Genomic DNA, 20,544 nt, shown 5'->3' with positions numbered 1-20,544 from the left:
TAAAAAAGAAAAATACCAAAATTGAAGTATTAAATGAAGGCTTTGTAGGTGCATGAAAAGAATGGTGATGAGAAAATTCTGACGTGGGCTCTTCAGGCTGATCCCTGAGGTTTCTTCTAAGACAATCTCCTCACTGGTTCAGTTCCCTGGGACACTTCACATCTCATCATCAGAGCTATCTGGTCCTTCCCATTCCTTCTCTCTAATTACATCACTGCTTCCCTGCAAGGCCCCATGTGATATCCTCCAGTTTTCCGTGGGCTGATTTCCTAACTAAATTTACCAGTGTTATCTTTATTAGGCCCTCATTTGTCTGAGAATCAGGAAAGCATTGATTTCTGAGTCTGTTTGAGTGCATGTATGATATGTGAGTGTATACATGTGATCAGATTTATTCAGTGGTATCTATAGACCATCTGCATCAAATGAATCTGAGGTTTATGATGCTTGTACCCTTCTGGGGAGTGACAAGTGAATGGAGGATCTCCCTCTCTCCCTCCCTCCCCCTCTCCCTGCCTGCCTGCCTCTCCTCTTTCTTGCCCCATCTCCTTCTCCTTTTCTTTCTCTCCTCCTTTCAGATAAATGAAGTAAGTATATAGTTTTAAAAATTTTTAAAAGAAAATTGTATTTTGAGGAGATAGGTGTTTGGCACAGTGTTTGAGACACTGCTTGGGATGCCTACGTCCACTATCAGAGCACCTGGGTTCAAGTGCTGCCTCTGCTTCCACATATACCTTCCAGCTAATGTGCATCCTAAGAAGCAGCAGGTGGTAGCTCAAATAGTTGGACACCTGCCACCCCTGTGGGAAATACCAATTGAATTCTGAACTTCTAGCTTTGGCCTGGTCCAGCCCTGGCTATAATAGGCATTTAGATAGTGAACCAGTGGAAGGAATTTTTCCCTCTGTGTCACTCTGTCTCTCTGCCTTTCAAATAAAATAAAAATGAAAAAGAATTGAAATCCATGCGTAGTTGTTTTCATGATATACATTTTTTCCAGGAAATTTTTGAAGACCCATCATTGTTGGTTCTATAAAACCAGTCCACTCCTTTAGTTAGGTTTTCACCTAGACTGACAGGTGTCCTTCAAGGATGTCTGCTGGTTCCCATGGTGGCACAGGGTACTGTGGCCAATGAGCAAGTATGTTGTTGCTGTACATCACATGCCGTGGCTAGGGTCTGATTGCAGGTGAGAAGGGCACACTCCATGCAGCTCTAGGTACAGTTGCATGCAGTCAGCACCCAACACAGGAACACTGTGGAGATCCGGGTCAGAAAGAGTGCATCCTTTTCCTCCTTTTATCCCTAAATTACTATCTACTTAGTACCTTGGTCCTTGGACAAAAGGACCAATTACACTATCCCTTTTCTGTAGAAAAGTTAGCTCATTTTGTATTGTCACTGTTTTTCAATTTTAATTATGATTTATACCATATGTCAGAGAATATATAGCCTAAAGATTAACAATAAAAAAGGCCTTGTACCTGCCAGCTATCATAAGAAATAATTCTTCCCTTCTAAATAAAATTCTGTGATTCTAATGGATCTCCCTTTCCGTTTGCTGAGGTCACTGATCTGAGGTGAGCCGTGTGGCCTTAGTGACTTGAGCTAGTTTCTGAAAAAAGAGAAAAGCACAAAGTAGTGTGTGGAGGGCACACTGAGAACTTCGTTAGCAGCAGTCCAGATGGTTACACTTAGTGGCTGAAGTGGCACTGCAGGTCACCAATGGTTTCTCTGGGAGGCATTCCTAGGCCCACTGCTAACTCACGTGGTGCCTTCAAGTAAATAAGAGGAGGCCTTTCTTGCCATTTGCCAGATTATTTTTTTGTAATTGCTCTCTGTAGAAATTCTATTACTAGGAATGCAATTATCATCCCCCATCCATGTTCCTCCCTACCCCCAAGCTTACAGGTAGACATAGCAGGTAGCTACAGGACTCCTCAGATAGGCTTCATCATTTATTGACACCTACTAGGTGTCAGGATCTCTGTGAGGTATTTGGCTTTCAGTGTTGAGATGGATAAGGTCTCTGTTCTCATGGATCCCCATGACTGGACTTGAGGGGAGGCTGACTTTGTGCCTGGAGTTGTTCTTGACCTGGTTTGGGGTCCCTGGTTACTGAGAAACACAGGCTAAGGCTTCAGTTTATTTAGTTTGTTGTTGTCTATGCCAGGGTGAGTCCAGAGACTAAGCCAGTGAGTTCAGAGCTCAGGTGGGATTCTTCAGTGCAAGGTGACCATTTATCCTAGTTTACCCTGGACAATCCTGGGTTAGGTAGCTTATCCCCATGTAGTTATTCATATGAACCCTCTCCCTCTCAAGAGTGTCCCAACTTTGGACGGTAAATTAGTCATGTATACTGTGTGTCACCTGCAGCCCTGCCGCAGATGTGGGTCAGATTTAAGTTTACTCTTCATTTAGACTTTAGACCTATGCTACAGGTCCTTTCTTTGTGGCACACCAGTCAGAAGATAATCCCGCATCTCAGGACTCGTCTTCTCACGCAGAAGGTGAGAGCTCGAGTACTCGGAGTTGACATGGGCCACATGGACTTCTCCTCCTCAGGACAGAGAAGTCACATGGTGGAGACTAGCATTGGCAGATGGGGATTTATGCTTCTCCCTTGGAGGAGGGCACTGTGGTGCAGACAGTGAATATTCAGTAATAAACAGCCATCACATCACACTCCTTAAACTCTAGTGTTTCCCAGCATTTTGCTCCTCCAGCCTTTCCCATGCTATCTGTGTGGTGCTGTGTCAGGACAGAGCCGAAGTGACTAACAGAACAGAGGGAAGGAGTTCTGCCTCCATGTGGATTACTGAATGTATTAAGGGATTTTGCTTCTGTGCGGAGTGTGTTTTGCTTTTCAGATTCTGTTGGAGGGGGTTGGGGATTGATGTTTTCTGTGGTAGCCCGAGAAACTGGGAGAGTTTCTTCTTTCCCTGGCCGCCAGCACTATCACCTAATGTAGAAGTCTGCACACATTTTGTGGGAGCCATCAGAGTCAAGTGGAGCCTGAGATGAAACTGCTCTCCTCCACCTCCTGTAGGGGCTCTAAGAACTATAGTTTCTAGCACCTTTTACTTTGACCTCCTATTCCACTCCTTATGCTCCTTCTCTGCCCTAATTGCCCAGTAGCTGAGATTTAAATAAAAAATGTTGTTTATTTGAAAGGCACAGAGACAGAGGTCCTCTATCCTCTGGTTCACTCTCCAAATGCTCCCAAGGACAAAGGCTGGGTCAGGTCAAAATCAGGAGCCTGGACCTCAATTCAGGCCTCCTACATGGGTTGCACAGATCCAGGTACTTAACCATCACCGTTACCCCCCAGAATGACATTATCAGGAAGCTGAAATTGGAAATGGAGCTGAAACTTGAACCTTGGAATTCTCCCATAGGATGCAGGCATCTCAAGCAGTATGTTAACCACTGCACCGAGTGCTGGCCCCTGCACCTGAGATTTTTAATTTATATCTGCACCCAGTATCCTTTCATCTGCCTGTGTTAAGTTTTCTGCACTGATTGGCTTTTTGTTTAAAACGATTCCAGAAATTCCTCACGGTCACTAGTTCACTGATGGATTGATGTTACCATTCCTTGTTTTCCATCGCTTATATCCTGTTTCAGTGGGATTTGCGGAGACAGAAATGACAAAGGTGTGAGTTCAGTTATTCCTGTTGAACTGGAATCCTGTGTTTTCAAACAGATCCATGATGCTGTTTCACCACAAGGGCAAAGATTGACCGGGAGACACAGAGGAGACAGGTTGGACTCATGACCACCTGGCAGTTTTCTCTCCAGAGCAATTTTCACGAGGAAACAGTTTTATCATTATAAGAATCATCAGGTACCTTCATAGTCACGTTGAAAAGCTCACTGATGGCAGTTTGTCAGCTTGGCTCAGTAGGTAACTGACTTGCAGGTGCCTCAGCTGAAATACAACTTGTCATAAATCACAGAATGTTCATGCTGCTGTGGATAGTCCAAACTATGAGGATAATTTTTAATTTCTCCTTACCATATCATGAATTGGTGAAGGTATGGAATGTGTCTGTCATGTTCTCTACTGTATCTCCAGAGGCTTGTACAGTACCTGGCACATAGTGGACATTCAAAAAACTTTGAAGCAGTGTATATATTAATGACAGGCGGTAGAGACAAACCCTAGGGAGAATCCCGAGGGCCCCTGAGTGTAGTGGAGCACGGTAAGGCCACATAGGAATGTCCTTTAAAGTCAGGTGTCTGCAGCCACCATAACACCAGGAATGAGCTCAGGTTCATGCTTGAGCCTCCTTGACTCTACTGTAGGGTGAGACAGATGCCTGGTGGGGTCTGGTTTCTGTTCTGAAAGTCAGAAGCACAGTCATTGGCTATTGCATCGCCACACACCATTCGAAAACCACAGACCCATAGTCGATGTGCAGATGTGGCCATTGCTCGCCACATCTCCTCACCCTTGCCACTCGGCTGCATGCTGGCAGACCTCCAGTGTGGCCCCTGCATTGATTTCAACTGGAACCTTACTGATCACTGACACTCATTATTCCCACCTGAGTTACAGGTTGGCCATGCAGGGTACTAATGCCCTTTGAGAGCTACCCTCCAGTCAATGACTGAAGGGAGTTGATGTACAAGTAGCACGTGTCCTTTCCTCTTGGGTAGGGTAACTCTAAGGTGTATGGATCCCCCCCCAGCAGGCTTAACCTCTAGTTTCCACTATGGTTACTCGCTTGAAAATGTACCATTTGCTGCTGCCTTCTTTGGGTCACATCTTCCGCTTGCTGTGATTCCTTCACATTCTCAAAGTTTTGTCCCAGGATCTGCTACTGGGGAACCCAAACTATGACACTATGCCCTGGATCCCAGTGACTTGACCAATGAGTGGTGGGTATTCTTGAGGCTACAGAATCCACAGAGGACTTGAACTGCATTTTGCTTAGACCCTTGGAAGTTCATAGTAAAAATAGAGGAGGGGGGAGGGGTAAGTGTGCTCATTTATCTTTTTCAAAAAGTTTTGGCTTAAAAGATCCCCAAATTATATTATACAGCTCTCTGAGATGACAGTAATTTTTTAGGACAGTTTAAACTGCCTTTCTCAAAAAAAAAAAAAAAAATCAGCGGTTTGTGCTCCTTGTAGGACAGGGTTTCATCTGACTTGCAGTACATTGCCAGTTCCCCTGAATATACCATTCCCTGCTAGAGCAGGTTGTCTGTTGTTTCTAAACATGGCCTGCATATTCTGCTACCTCCTCTGTGCTTTTGTTCTCTGGTTTGTGTCTGAACCCTCATTGTCACTGCCCCAGAAACAGGTGACCTAGCAGCATCCTCCAGCCTCGGCTTCCACAGTGGGCTCCTGAGAGATGAGTGGATGAGGGGGTCGTTCTGCCTGCACTGCGCAGTGGGTGGGCACGGGAGGACTGATCACACTGACCTTTCTTTATTTTTTAAGGAATACAAATTTCTTGAGTATAGCTTTAGGAATAGAGTTATTCTTCCCACCATACCTGCCCTCCCTCCCACACTCCCACCCCTCCTCCTCCTCCCTCTCCTCTTCCCAGTCCCATTCTCCATTGAGATTCCTTTTCAATTAACTTTGTACACAGAAGACCAACTCACACTGACTGTTGATCTTTGCTTCTTTGCAGATATCTCAGTGAGCCTGCTGACCCTTGTGGTCACTGCCTGTGGTCTTGCCCTCTTCGGCGTGTCTCTCTTCGTGTCTTGGAAACTCTGCTGGGTTCCATGGAGAGAACGAGGCCTGCTCTCTGGTAGCAAAGACAACAACCAAGAGCCTCTTAACTACACGGACACAGAAACCAATGAGCAGGAGAACAGTGAGGACTTCTTAGACCCTCCCACGCCCTGCCCTGACTCCTCCATGAAGATCAGCCACACCTCCCCTGACATCCCCCTCTCGACCCAGCCAAGGGTCCAAGAGAACTGTGCCCATGGCATCCGTGTGCAGCGCCAAGTCACAGAGCCAACGTCTTCGGCTCGGTCAGTAATGCCCCCTTGGTTTCTGAATGAGAGGCTCGGACCACCCTATTCCCCTTTCTTGGCAGCAGTGATGTTGATCAGCCAAGGAGTCTGTAGCCTTTTAAATGTGCATTAGGTATCAAAGGCATGAATATGGGAAAACGCTAGACCTCTTAAGCTGAAGTTAGTCCCCTGAGTTTTGTTTGTTGTCTCCTTCATGACAAAAATATAGTTGATGTTATTAAAACTTACCGTAAGTCAAATACTCTAAAAGAATTTTATATACAGCATTTCATTAATGCCTATAACTGTATGAGTTGGATACAATTTTTATTTTCCAGTAGGAGAAAAACTTAAGGAGCTCTATGTTAATATGTACCCTGGTTGGGGTTTGAACCTGAGTTCAACCAGCACCAGAACCAGAACTCAGCCTCTCTTCCCTGCTGCCCTCCCAGTGCTATCGAATTTCTTCACTGTCCCTTTGATCTAACACAGTGGCCACAAGAGGCTGTGTGGGCTCCACAATGTGTCTGAAAGGCTTTGTGCATTCCAAGGCATTGTGAGGCTGCACGCAACACAAGGTCAGGGTCAGTCTCTTCCCATTGTCTGGATGCTTTGTGCTCTTAAGAAGTAGATAAGTAACCTAAGTGCAGTGACAAAAAGTGTGAGCTCTGGGGTCCAAAGAGCTGGCTTTCTCACTTGTGTGACATCAGTCAGCTTTCCTTAACCTTCACCTTTTACCTCTTTCATAGAAGAAAAATAATAGTATCAACGTATAGTTGGTTTTAGGGATGAAATGATAACTTGTGCTGTGGACAAATTTGCAGCTAGTGAGTGCCTCAGAATGCGAGCTTTGCTTTTCTTTAGTGTTACTATCATCATCATCATCATCATTGTTAACACTGAGACAGCCTCTTCCAAGACTTAGATGTTGCAACAAAGGTGAGGTCGAGGTGAAATCGCTAGTTCTGAATCACTGGATATAAAAACTGCTTTGTAATAAGTTTCAGAATAGAGACACAGGAAGCAGCTTTCTTTAAAATGAAAATATTTTCTTGCACAATAGCCAGAGGAATCACATGTGCTATTATCTGGAACGCACGAGCACAGTTTGGAGATGTTTTTTTTAAAAAAGATTTTTTTTCTTCTCTTGAAACAGAAATAAGATTTTACCCTTTTATGTTAATAAAGTTTATCCTAGAGGCTCATTCACATTAAGTGGGATGGAATATGACAGTTTATGGTTTAATTTTTTTCTGAAGCCTATTTTAGCATCATTTCCAATTCTGAATCAAAGAGCTCGACTTAAAATATTCCTGTGAGGAAATGGGTGGTTGTTTGCCATTTGATTTAGAAGAAATCCTCAGATTTAATCACTAGGATTTCTCTTCAGATTTAGGACTTAAATATAACTAGAGCCCTGTTTGATGCTGTCGTGAGTTCGTGGGGTGGTGGCCGACTCATAATAAAGTCCTTTCAGTACTTCAATCATTAGAGCCTTTCTGTTGGAGCCACCATTGAAATTGTCTCCTGTTTGGTCCTAGTCTGCATGTAGTTTTTCTGGGTTTCTCTAACACAGTGTGTTAATACTGTGTGTTTTTATCAGATTTGATACAAAGACTCTGCCACAATTCCAGTGAGCTGATACCAATAATATCACTACAATTATCATAATATTTATTCTAGAAAAATGTATAAATACTCTGCATATTTTAAAGAGAAACATCATCCTAACATGGGAATTGAGGAGAAGGGAAATAATAAAAGGAAAACAAAGGAATTATCTCTGTAAAATGCATTTTGCACTAAGATTTATTTTAGTTTTGGAGGCATGCAATTAAATTATTTTTCTGATGGCCAAAATCAGCTTTAGTTAATATCCGAACTACCAGAAGAAAACTAAACTCCTTCCATCTGCTTCTGACCTAATACTGACAATTTGCCCTGTGATGCATTCAGAACATTCATACCTAAATTACTACTGACCTAGTTTTGTGGATTGTGTCTGGAAATATGTATCATTGTTTCATGATCTTATCATATTAAAAGTAGTATATTTTAAAAACTGTATTACATTATAGGAAAACTCAAAAAATGAGTGACCTTTCCTTCATACTCCAAAGCATTTTTAGCATTCTTTTTAAAGTAATATTTTTGATTCCCTGTTGGGGGAAGAGAAGGTCTTCTTTGATTAGTTGGTGCTAAGTAACCTGTTCTTCCAGCTGTTACTTCTTCTGTCTCCATTCAGATTATGTTCTTTACTTTCTCACTGCCATCTAACTACATCCATCCACCACCAGTCACACTCATCCCAGGGTTCTTAAGACGCCATCCAGCCCAGTTTACAGAAGACTTAGACTCCCATTCAAGGGCATCCTCACCGTCTCCCAACCTCACCTGGCCTCTTCAGCTTCCATCTGCTTGGCTCACATCACTGCATTTTTTAAAACATCCTGAAAATGAGCTTTGCTTTATCTCCTAAGAATGTTTCTGGTCAGGATGACTTTCTGTTGTTCTTCCAAGGTCGAGCATGTTGAGATTCTGTGCCTAGTGAGCTCAGTTACTATTGGGCCCATCCAAAATTCCTGCTAATTCTTTTCAATTATGATGAAATCCCACTTGTTTAATGACCTAGTGTGCTGAGAATATGAATATTTTATTTTTAAGGAATTTTTCAAAAAAGATTTTTATAAAAGTCTCTATTCCAAATATATGAAAATTCTTGGATCCCCAAAATAGAGTGAACCTTGAAAGGCCATCTAATCCATTTTCTGGTTTATGCTACAAGGTGAAGTTTCATCTTGTTTACTTAAGCCTTCTCAAAATTCCTATGTAACACTTTGGTTTCTTGAAAAATCTCAGTTCTCACACCACAGACTCTTTGTCAGGCCTATGGGGGCCCTGCATGATACTGCCAAAGTCTGATCTTCTCAGCCTTGTCTCCTGGCCAGCGTTAGTTACCAAGTCATAGCAACCCAGAGGTTGGCATAGACTCAGTTAGGAAGCTTTACTAGAAGAAGGCTTGTTGTGTTGAGGCCATGGCAGCCTTCCTGTTTATCGTGGGCCTCACATCCATTAAGCACCCATCATTTAGACTTTTGACCTAATCTCTGAGTTAGACAATCCATAGAGTCACAGAAATACACTGACAAAATTGCAGGATGGAGATAAGCATCACCCTTTAAATTTAGGCCCAGTTACTGGCCATAATTCCAATAAGTAACATCCAAAGAATGCATGTTATACTTTATGCATTTGATTTAGAAGAAATCCTCAGATTTCTTTTTGTTTAAAAAGTATTTATTTTATTTATTTGTAAGAGTTAGGAAGAGGTAGACAGAGAGATCTTCCATTTGCTGGTTTACTCCCTAAATGGCCGCATGGCTAGGTTTGATCCAGGCCGAAGCCTGGACCCTGGAATTGATCTGAGTCTCCCAATTTGGTGGCAAGTGCCCAAACACTTGTACCATCTTCCATTGTTTTCCCAGGCACATTAGCAGGGAGCTGGATTAGAAGTAGAGTAGCATGGACTCAAACCTGTGTCCATATGGCCATTTTTTGTGTATTGAGAACGTCGGGGAGGTGTAAACATCTAAAACATAACTTTTAAATCACTGTGTTAGTTATTTCTTCAGCTTTTAATAAACTGACTGCTTTAATAATGACAGTTGTTTTACTGTATCTCAACTTCCGTAAGACCTTGAAACTAAATTTAAGTGTATTTTTTTTCTGCTCAGATTTTAATTATCAGAAACGATTTTGTCCATACATTCTTGTATTTAGATACACGTATTGCACACGTGCTATGTGTAAAATTCTACATTAAGTGTTGGTATTAAAGATAGAAAAAGATATATCTTGCCCTTAAAGGCCCAGTATGAGCAACAAATATACACATTGATGTGCTCATACTGTTCCTTAGTAGATGAATCCAGAAAGAATGTATAAGATATGTGAGGTAAAAGTGAAGACTGGATACGGGAGCCAGAGAAAGCAATAGAATGGAGAGAGACTTAGGAAGAGAGCAGCTGTAGGAAAACTGTTGGTGGACAAAGGCTCATCTTGGTTATAAAAGCTAAGGTATTTGAAAGTGACCCCAAAGTGTCAAACCTATTTTAACTTGGGGGAGTGTGGGAGGAAGCAGGTCATGCTTCTGTGAATCCAAGTGCACTCGATCACACACCTCCACTGAGTTCCAAGGCTCCTCTTCCCTGCCCTGTAGTTACTGTGGGGCCACAGTCACCTGCCTGACAAGTCATTTCCTTCAGGGCAGTTGTCATCCTGGAAGCCTAGGTCAAGGAAGCCTCAGCTTTCTACTTCCTCCTGACCTTGTAGTATGATTTCATCTTTCCCTGTCCTGGACATTCCCTTCTTTGGGGTCTGCCTGTGCGCCAGGAAAACTCAATCCTTTGTTCTTCTTCACCAGGTGTTTCTGGGAAGGAAAAGAAGGTCCTATCTTTACTGTTTCCATAATTCCCTACCTTAAGTTAAGCATAGGCAAGACATCATTGACAATTCAGAAACCACAAGTTCTCTCTTGCCTCTCCTTGGCGCCTGAAGTCCAGTCAACAATGGTGCCTCAGAACCAGGGAAAAGGATACATGGGATGTCACCTCTGAGATGGGGCCATCAAAGTGAGGAGACATAGGAGAGAGTACCCCTGCCCATGGTTGCACAGAAAACCCAATGATAGAAGAGATGCGGAGGATTCTGGGTGCTGACTCTTACAGAGTCCAAAATGTGAAGGACTCAGGAGAAAGCTGCTGGGGAGGAAGAGCTGAGGATGCTGTCCTGCTGGGGAGTGGGAACCAAGATGAAAGTTCTGTTACTTTCTCTGCTAAAATCTTCAGCATCAGCCTGGAAGCAAATGAGGATGAGGCCAAGGGAATTAGGCAAGTCCAGCTCATGTACCCTCTCCTACACGAAAATTTCCTGTGCCAGAGTGTTCCTTCCTCCCTCTCTGCTTCCAGCTACCTTGGTCAGTACTTAACCTCCTCTTCCCTGCCCTGTAGTTACCAGGCTGATAAGTCATTTCCTTCAGGGCAATGGTTATGCTTGGCCTTTCTGGCCTTCTACCCCACTTGACATGTTGCTCTGCACATCTAAATATATTTAGTTGTACTTAATGTGCTCCTTCTTTAGATTTGATGGACAAAGTTGGTTTTTGTGGTGTTGATTCAGGGACTGAGACTAGAACAAAGAGTGGTTAAGTCACATTTGAGGAAAGGAGAGAGGACAACCCCTTAGCCTCTGGGCTCCTGTCCCTTCCTGACCCATGGTGGTAACTCAGCATGAAGTGAGTTTGTTATGGGAAATTTGCTTTTCAGATTTTGTAAACTGCTTTTCAGATTTTGTAAACTGTCTTTGAACTCAAGCTTTCTTCAGTCTCCAACATCCTAACTCAGGTCTCAGGTAGCCAAATGCAGCCCACGTTCTCTTCCTTGCCTGTTTTATGGCAGGAAACAGTCTGGCTTGCCCTGATGGAGGATGGAAGATGGAGGACACTGGGAGTTCCAACCTCAGCAGGCAGCCTCTCTGAGACAGGATTAGGGCGTGACTATTTACAGAAGAACCTATTTCTCAACTTTCCTCCCCACTACCCCTACTACCTCGGGGTCCACTTTTTCCTCTTTTTTTAAAATAAGATTTATTTATTTGAAGACAAGAGTCACACACACATACACACAGAGAGAGAGAGAGAGACAGAGATTCTCTTCCACCCACTGGCTCACACCCCAGATGACTCCAACAGTAACTGCTGTGGCTGGTCTCGGCCAAAGCCAGGAGCCAGGGACTCCATCCAGGTCTCCGACATGGAAAGCGGGAACCTAAGCATCATGAACTGCTTCTCAGGTGCATTTGCAGGTAGCTGGATTAGAAGCAGACTCACACCAATACCATGTTATGGGATGTGGGTGTTCCAAGCAGCAGCTTAAACCACTGCATCACAATGCCCACTCTTATTTTTCTTCTTTCTATTCACTATGCACCTTAAGCCCAGAGGACACCAAAATACAAGACTCCCAGACTTACTCAGAGGGCAGTCTGCTTCATAATACAGATCCCTCCCTGCCATGCTCACTCAATGTAATGGTCATTGTTACTCAGTGGCAGTGGAATTCTAGACCCTTGTGCCCTGTAGAGCCGCTTATTCACTGTACTAAGACACCGCTTCCATTGACCATGTATAGCCACCTCATCCAGGATGGAGAAAATTCAGGCCATAACACTCTGTTCTCTCTATTCTGTGTCTCCCTTCCTACTTCGTGCCTGCTTTTCTTTCCTGTCTCCATTTGAGTAGCCTATGAGAACTACAGAATATTGAAATACTGATTTTCCAATTCTTCCACCTCACCTTCTCCTTCATGTCTCTGAGGCAGCCTCCCACCCCTGCTTTCTTATTTCCAACCCCCAGAGCTGCAGAGGTTACACAGAGAGGTTATGAGTTACTGTGGTTCTCTGGCTGCTCTCGCTCTCCGTTCTACCCATGCCCCAGTTCCAGTGAACTCTAACTCCCTCCTGAAGAAAGCCCCAGGAAGTGAGAAATTGTCATGCCTTGTTGCAGTCTTTGTTATCTGTAGTGCACCACTACCTCACAGTTAGATTGAACTGTTTCCCCGATAGTAAGCATGATTCTGAATGGGAGTGAGGATGATGGAGAATGGAATTAATCATGTAAAACATTAATAGATAATTATTTTCAATGATTGAGTTTTTAAGAAGACTCCTCATTTGTCTTACGATTTGGGGTGGGGGGCTTCCTGTGCAATTGGTTCCTAGGGAATGGGATCTTGCTTTGGTCTTTGAAGTACAAATCTCTTCATAATGCCCTCCTCAAGCACCCCCCAGCAATCTATCGAGGTTAGCAGCAACTGAGCATGTATAACTAATTTCTCTTCAGATCTCATGTCTAAGAAAATGTGCATGTAAAACAGAATGTGTTCCATTGCTAAGTAGCCAAATCCTCGCATCTGTGATTAATATTTAAATTTACATGGTAGGGTTAGTTTAGCAGACAAGGGTGAAGACACAGTGTTGCTGTGATGAATTTAAAGCCAGTATTCAAAAAAGCCAATGGTAAATTGTTATGCAGACAGTTTGCTCAGCAATCCCTGGGGAGAAAAGTGACAAGTAGAGGGGCAGGGCCTGGACCTGGGTGTAGATACAGAATCATTGCCCTACCATAGACTCAAGACCCAAGAAGGAGCATCCAGGAGGACGTAAGGGGAGCACTTCTATTGTGTAAACCGAAGCACTAATTGAACAGCACTCATAGTGGTCCAGGCTAATCCTCACTAGTTAGTCTCACTAACAAGTCCCTCTTGGAATGTTGGGAACTGACTAAGACCAAATTTTGAAGCTTTTTAAATCTGTCTTGCAAAAAAAAAAAAAAATCAATAGCAGAGGGAGACAGAGCTTGTAGCAGCCCCATCTGGCCTCTGCATGGACAGGATACTTGCAGTCTCTACCAGTCCTTTCTATGCACAAAGTCCAGTAGAGCGAGATGAAAGTTCCATTCTAGCCCCACAGCAATCCCACATCTGGACATGGGACTGCCTAGATGTGCTAGTGCAGAGCCCAGTTTTAGGCACTTAACAGTGTCTCCTGCCTTTCCCCTCTCCCCCCATAAATTGTAAGATAAACATTAAGGTTGTGGGAATCTATGAGACTGAGATTTATCTGTTTGCTGTAGAGTGCTGTGTCTGGCAGGTACAGTGACCCCTCTGTGATAGCACTCTTGTACCATGTGGGTGATTAGTGACCAGGAGGCTATTTTAAGCTGAAGAGGGAAGTTTAGCCTAACAACATCTGTGGTGACAAGGGAGAGCAGTTCTAAACATGTTTGGGATCTAATAATCCTATTTTTACTTTTTATTTCAGAAAGTAGTCTTAAGAAAGGAAGACAAACCCAAATATTCACTCTGCCTCTCCACCTATTTATCGTCCCTCGGAGGCAGCCTGGCTGTTCCCTGTCACCTTCTAGCAGAGATGCTATTTTAATTAATGTTATTGAACAACTACATGTAACACAATATAATGACTCTGAATTCTGGGCTAAAAACAAACAAAAATAACCTTAAAAACAACCTTGTGTGTAATGACTATTTCTTTCAACTTATGAGGACCCACACAAACAAGACAAATTTCAGTGAAATTTTTAAAACCTATCTTTCAGGATCCTTATAACCTAAACCAATAAGCTGATAGGGTAAGGATATACCCTATTATATTCCATTATACTTATACTCTATTACCAAATATATAATTTGCAAAAACTATATACAACCTTCTGTAACTGAATCCCTATATGCATTTATGGTAGCACACCTTTAATTTTTGTGTCATTAGTGTTTATTTCAGAAATAAAACTCTTGATCATTAATCACCCACATAGTGCAACAACAACAACAAAACACAATTCCAGAGCTGTCTCTTGTACCTGTCAAAGCCAACACAATCCACCATAAGCAGACACATCCAGTCACATATATTTTCACCTGAGGAAAAATTCTTCTTGTGATGAAATGCTTTGATTTGAATTTGAACTAAGAATTCACATCCTTATAAAGCTGTAAGCCAGTGACAAGAAATTCTATGTAATTTAGAGAACGATTCATCTTTCCCAAGACAAAACTTACCTAACTATTTGAATTTCAGAATATTATATATGAGTAGATAATTTTGTTTTTAAAGCAGTTTGTACAACCTTTACATTCTGCCAGCCAGATAAGCTTCTTTAATGGCACATTAGACAGTTGAGAAAGTGCATTAAACCTTTAAAGCTCCAAGGTCACATGTTAGTAAGTTCATTTCCTGATACCAGGCCTCAATTTTGAGCCTCAAGCCGTAGGGAGCGGCTTATTCACATTGATGAGCATTTTGAATTTAGGCCAAAAGAGAAAAAAGTCCACAGATCTAAGCTCTTACCATAACATAACAGTCCACCTACATTCCAGACACAAGTTTCTAAAAGACCCATAGCTAATGAGGTTATAACTTGGCTCTGTCTTGCTCTTCATTCAAGGCATAATTCAATCCGAAGACAACTCAACCTGTCAAACCCAGACTTCAATATCCAGCAGCTTCAAAAGCAGGAGCAGTTGACTGGAATTGGTAGAATTAAACCGGAGTTATATAAGCAGAGGTCACTGGATAATGATGATGGGAGAAGGAGTAACAGCAAAGCTTGTGGAAAACTGAACTTCATTTTAAAATATGACTGTGACTTGGAGCAGCTCATAGTGAAGATTCACAAAGCTGTCAATTTGCCGGCCAAGGACTTTTCTGGGACTTCAGATCCTTATGTCAAGATCTATTTGCTTCCTGATCGGAAAACAAAACACCAGACTAAGGTTCACAGAAAGACCCTGAACCCTGTTTTTGATGAAGTGTTTTTATTTCCGGTTCCCTACAACGACCTCGAAGCACGAAAGCTTCACTTCTCTGTGTACGACTTTGACAGGTTCTCTCGCCACGACTTAATTGGACAAGTGGTAGTGGAACACTTCTTAGACTTGGCCGATTTCCCCAGAGAGTGCATCCTTTGGAAGGATATCGAATATGTCACCAATGTGAGTCCAGCATTTCTTCATTTGGGGGTGTGGTGCAGTGGGCTTGGAAACAGATTATTTATACATTATTTTATTGGGGGGACAGAGTAAAAAATTCATGTCAATATACATGTTGCTATTACTTTAAAGTGTCATTGTATTGTTCTAAAACAAGGTCTTTAATGATACTCATTTTGAAATTTCTAAGAATTATTCATGGAAACAATATTAAGGAGTAACTGTCATTGTCTCTTTTTTACTTTCTGATTTGTAGCTGTTCTCTAACAGATAGCAGATAGGACCTGACCTTAGTATCACATTTTCTGTAGAGCTTTCTTAGGTTGCTTGTGCTAAGTGGATCCTGGCATTCTGTTAACTGGAGTCTGCAGCTAGGAGACCGATGCCTGACTCTAGGAGCTCTAAATTCTTGCCTGTGTTCTCAAGTTGGCTCAATAGAATTCTTGGATCAGATGCTGAAGTTCAACCCTAGAAGCAAACGTAGTTAAGAAGACTGGGCACCACATTTTTAAATGTGAAATTCACAGAATCAAAGTCACAAGGAGACCAATCTGGAAAAAATCTACATATAGTGACAAAGCTAATCTAGGGAAGATCTGTTCAGCTTAGAGCACAGGAGAGAAGGCAGGGCACTGTGTAGTGGTACCATAAATCCATATGTACGTTTCAGACATAAGATCGCAGGGGTGATATTTTCACTCAATTCACATCCTTTTCTCTATCCTACAGAGGTGTATTGACACACTGGAAATAGAAAGGAAAATTGGATTTTCTTATGTAACTTTGATAGTTTAAAACCACTTGTTTCTTTCACCAACGTGGTCCCACCAAGACAACTGTGATAGCTTGTTTTCTTAAATACAAGCCCTTCCAAAGACAGCGTAGCTCTCTTCCTCTTCCTTGGTATCCAAAGATACCAAGTACCACCTGCCACACTCAGCTCAGTCACTGATTCAGCTTGAGTTTGGAGACTATTGAGGGAAAGACTGTCACTTTGCTTAGGAAGAGGACACACAGAATCTTTCTCCAGTGACCAAATATTGCCACTTTTTATGAACTGGGGGCTCAACTAAACTTTGGCTATTTTTTTAAAGATTTCTTTATTTATTTGAAAGGCAGATTTGTAGAGAGGCAGAAGCAGAGAGAGGTCTTTGTCCTCTGGTTCACTCCCTAAATGTCTATAATGGTCAGAGCTGGGCTGATCCAAAGCCAGGAGCCAGGAGTTTCTTACAGGTCTCCCACATGGGTACAGGGGCCCAAGGATTTGGGCCATCTTCCACTACTTTCCCAGGCATATTAGTGGGGAGCTGGATCAGAAGTGGAGGAGTGGGACTCAAATTGGCACCCATATAGGATGCTGGCGCTGCAGGCAGCGGCTTTACCCGTTACGCCACAGCACTGGCCCCTACTTTGGCTATTTTTTTAAAGATAGATCAATCGATCTATATCTATCAGAGAGAAAGGGAGAGACAGAGAATTTCCATCTGCTAGCTCTCTTCCAAGATGGCTGCAACAGCTTGGAGCTAGGAGCTTCTTCCAGGTCTCCCACATCAATGTCAGAGGCCTAAACACTTGGGCCATCCTCCACTGCTTTTCCCAGGTCATCAGCAAAGAGCTGTATTGGAAGTGGAGAAGCAAGGATGCAAACCAGTGCCCATATGGGATGCCAGTGTTGCAAATGATGACTTTACCTGCTATGCCACAACACTTGCCCCCACTTTGGCTATTGTAATGGATACCTTCTTTCCACATGCCACAAGGTACCAGTGCCAGCTTCCTGCTATCCAGATAAGCAAAGTATAGCATGGGAAAAGGGGGAACTGTCTGTTATCATTATGATAAGAAAGGAAAGGATGAGACATTACAAAGAAGAGCAACTGATGAAACTAAGATGCTTTGGATACTGGAAAAGAAATCGACCTGTTCATCTTGAGAGGCTATAATATATGCAAACCCAGAAATGGATGCTGGGGGAAGCAAGGATGTCTTTCAAATCCCAATTGCCCAAATCAGGAGGCATCACAACAAGCTTTACCAAAACAAAATGGACAGGCTGCTTATACTGTGGTAGGAATGGCCCCAGAATTAACCTCCTCACTGAGATGTTTAGCAGGGCTCCTGGGGTACAGAAGCTGGGACACAGACTGCTACCCATAGTGATGATCCTTGGACTGAGACCTGATCTCAGGGTGGAAGAAGGAGAGATGGGTCCTATCATCTAGTGAGATGCCAATTTATATCTTTTGAACAAATGGTTCCATGAAGTATCTGGGGGGGGGTTATTATAAAGCTCAGCGGGGGTTCCCTTCTGGGGCTGTATGGCTACAGCAGCACTGAGTGCACTGTGGCTGATGCAGATCTAGATATAACTGATCCCTGGTGGGACTGTCTCCCTGAGCAGGTTCCGGAGGGACAAGGATATAGGGTGCCAGGCTGTAGAGACCTCTGATCAAGATCACTCTCATTTCAGCTCTCTCCTTAGACTAGGTCTCCTGTCCACTGATGGAAAATCCAGAATTTCTGTAGTTAAGGAAATTGTGAAATTATTTCTCAATAAAGAAAATGTCATAGGGCTAATGACTTCAAATTTCCCAGTTGTTTCTTCAGGCAAGCAATAAATCTGAGCATTTACGTAGGCCTTCTGGAGGGTACAGGAGAGGAGAGGTCCTGAGAACGCAATTACAGATTATTTCACAATCTTCCACGTACATTTTTAAGTTACATTTTAAAAAATTTGACTTGGAGCTATTTTGGTTTGTTTTTTTTTTACTTGTTTCTTAAAAATTTATTTATTTATTTGAAAGACAGAATTACAGAAAGAGAGGGAGAGACAGAGGGACAAAGGAAGTCTTCTATCCATTGGTTTACTCCATAAGTACCTGCAATAGCCAAGCCAAAGCCAGGAGCCAGAAGCTTCATCTGGGTCTCCCACAAGGGTGACAAGGGCCCAAGTACTTGAGCTATCTTCTGCTGCTTTTCCCAGACCATTAGTAGAGAGCTGAATCAGAAGTGGAGCAGGCTAGGACACAAATTGGCACCAATACAGGATGTCATTGCAAGTGGTGGCTTTACCTGCTATGCTACAACTTTGGTCCAGGCTATGTTTTGTTGTTGTTGTTGTTGTTGTTTCTGTTGTTTAATGTGACTTTGTGTTGAAACTGACCATAAAGATCTGAAGTTTCGGTGCCAGCATTGTGGCACACTGGGTTAAGTCGTGGCCTACAGTGCCAGCATCACACATAAGTGCCTGGCTGTCCCATGTCCAATTTAGCTTCCTACTACTAAGCCTGAGAAAGTAACAGAGGATAGCCCAAGTCCTTGGGCTCCTGTCATCCATGTAGGAAACCCAGATGGAGTTCAATTCCTGGCTTTGGCCTGGTCCAGCCCCAGCCATAGCAGCCATTTGGGGAGTGAACCAGTGGATGGGAGATCTTTCTCTGTCTCCCTCTCATTAACTCTGCCTTTCAAATAAATCTTTAAAATATATTTTCAAAAAGACCTGAGGTTTGCCAAGAGTCATTTTTATGTAACAGTGTGCATATAATATAGTGTGTGTAATATTCATATACAGATTAATGAAGGAATAGTTAAATGAGCAGGTGTGAACCCCCAGCTGAAGAGTTGGTAGAAAATTACCAAAATATATTTGCTGACCCTTATATTGCCAACCTCACCATGTGCTTGCACAGTCCTGAGGTTTAGTTATGTTGCAAAATACACTCATATGTAAGGTAATATAGGTTATGGTTTTGTCTGCTTCTGCTTTTCATATTTCTTCTTTGTCTTGCTTTTCTTGGTCAGTCAATACCGATGGTAGTACTTAACCCTAGGAATGAATGGAGCAGCAGAGGTTTCTGTATTTCCATGGCTATATACTAATATATTGCATTGATATGACAAATTAGCATTCTTATATTGGTGACATTTAAGATGTTATTGGTGTTTTGTGATTGTGAATAATATTGTGGAAGATTGTTGTATACATCTCGGTTCATATGTACAATAATTTCTCCTGGGTATATTCTTGGTAGGGGAAAGGAATACACATGTTTAACTTTTCAAGATAGTGACAAGGTCTTTCCCACAGTGGCTCTACTAATTGATCCTCCCATGGTGAGACGTGACAGCTCCTGATGCTCCACTTCTTCATCAACTCTTGTACTTGTCACACTGATTAATATGTGTGTGTGCATGCATGTAAAATGAAATATTGTTGACAATTCCTTGGTTGCCAGGGTAGATCATCTGTTGATATGTTTATTGGTCATGCATGTTTCCATTTTCCTGGATAAGTAAAATATTTATCAAGCACTATAACAATTTATTTATTTATTTGAAAGAGTTACAAAAAGAGGGAAAGAGAGACAGAAAGAGAGAATCTTCTATCTATTGGTTCATTCCCCCAAAGGACTGCAACTGCCAAGGCTGGGCCAGGTCGAAGCCAGGAACATGGAACTCCATCTGTATTTTCCACATGGAGTCCAGGGGCCCAAGCACTTGGGCCATCTTCCTCTATTTTCCCAGGCTCATTATCAGGGAGTTGGGTCATAAATGGAGGAGCCCAGACTCAAACCAGCACTCATATGGGATGCCAGTGTTGCTGGTGGTGGCTTAACCCACTGCACCACAATGTCAACTTCCTTATTCAGCATTTTTTCTTATAATTTTGTTTTCCTTATTTATTTATATGTACTCTTTACAGTCCTCATAAAAATCTATATTGATTTTTTGTACTATAAACATAATCTCTCAGGTTATGGCTATCTTTGTATTCAGACTATGGTTCCTTTTGATAAATAGAGGTTCTTATATTTAATATAATAAACATCAATATTTCTGACTGTACTAGAAAACTTCAAAAAGTTCATAGAAAATGTAGTAAAAAGATAAATTTTGGAGTCAGTGCTATGGCATAGCTAAAGCTGCCTCCTTCGGCGCCAGCATCCCATATGGGCACCACTTCCAATCCAGCTCCCTGCTAATACACCTGGGAAAGCAA

General features: G+C 42.5%; 1 protein-coding gene across 1 annotated transcript in view; it reads left to right on the top strand.

Annotated features, from left to right (window-relative positions):
* The window catches only part of SYT9 (synaptotagmin 9), a 220,544-nt gene that overhangs the window by 61,558 nt on the left and 138,442 nt on the right, over positions 1–20,544 (top strand). Inside the window, exons 2-3 of the mRNA XM_062196570.1 lie at positions 5,646–5,997; positions 15,002–15,548. Coding sequence (XP_062052554.1) covers positions 5,646–5,997; positions 15,002–15,548 — 899 coding nt within the window. The remainder of the gene's footprint in view (positions 1–5,645; positions 5,998–15,001; positions 15,549–20,544) is intronic.

Source organism: Lepus europaeus, chromosome 7, assembly GCF_033115175.1.
Source record: "Lepus europaeus isolate LE1 chromosome 7, mLepTim1.pri, whole genome shotgun sequence".
Lineage (NCBI taxonomy): Eukaryota > Metazoa > Chordata > Mammalia > Lagomorpha > Leporidae > Lepus > Lepus europaeus.
Note: the sequence above shows the minus strand (reverse complement) of the source record. Positions and strands in the feature narration are given on the sequence as shown.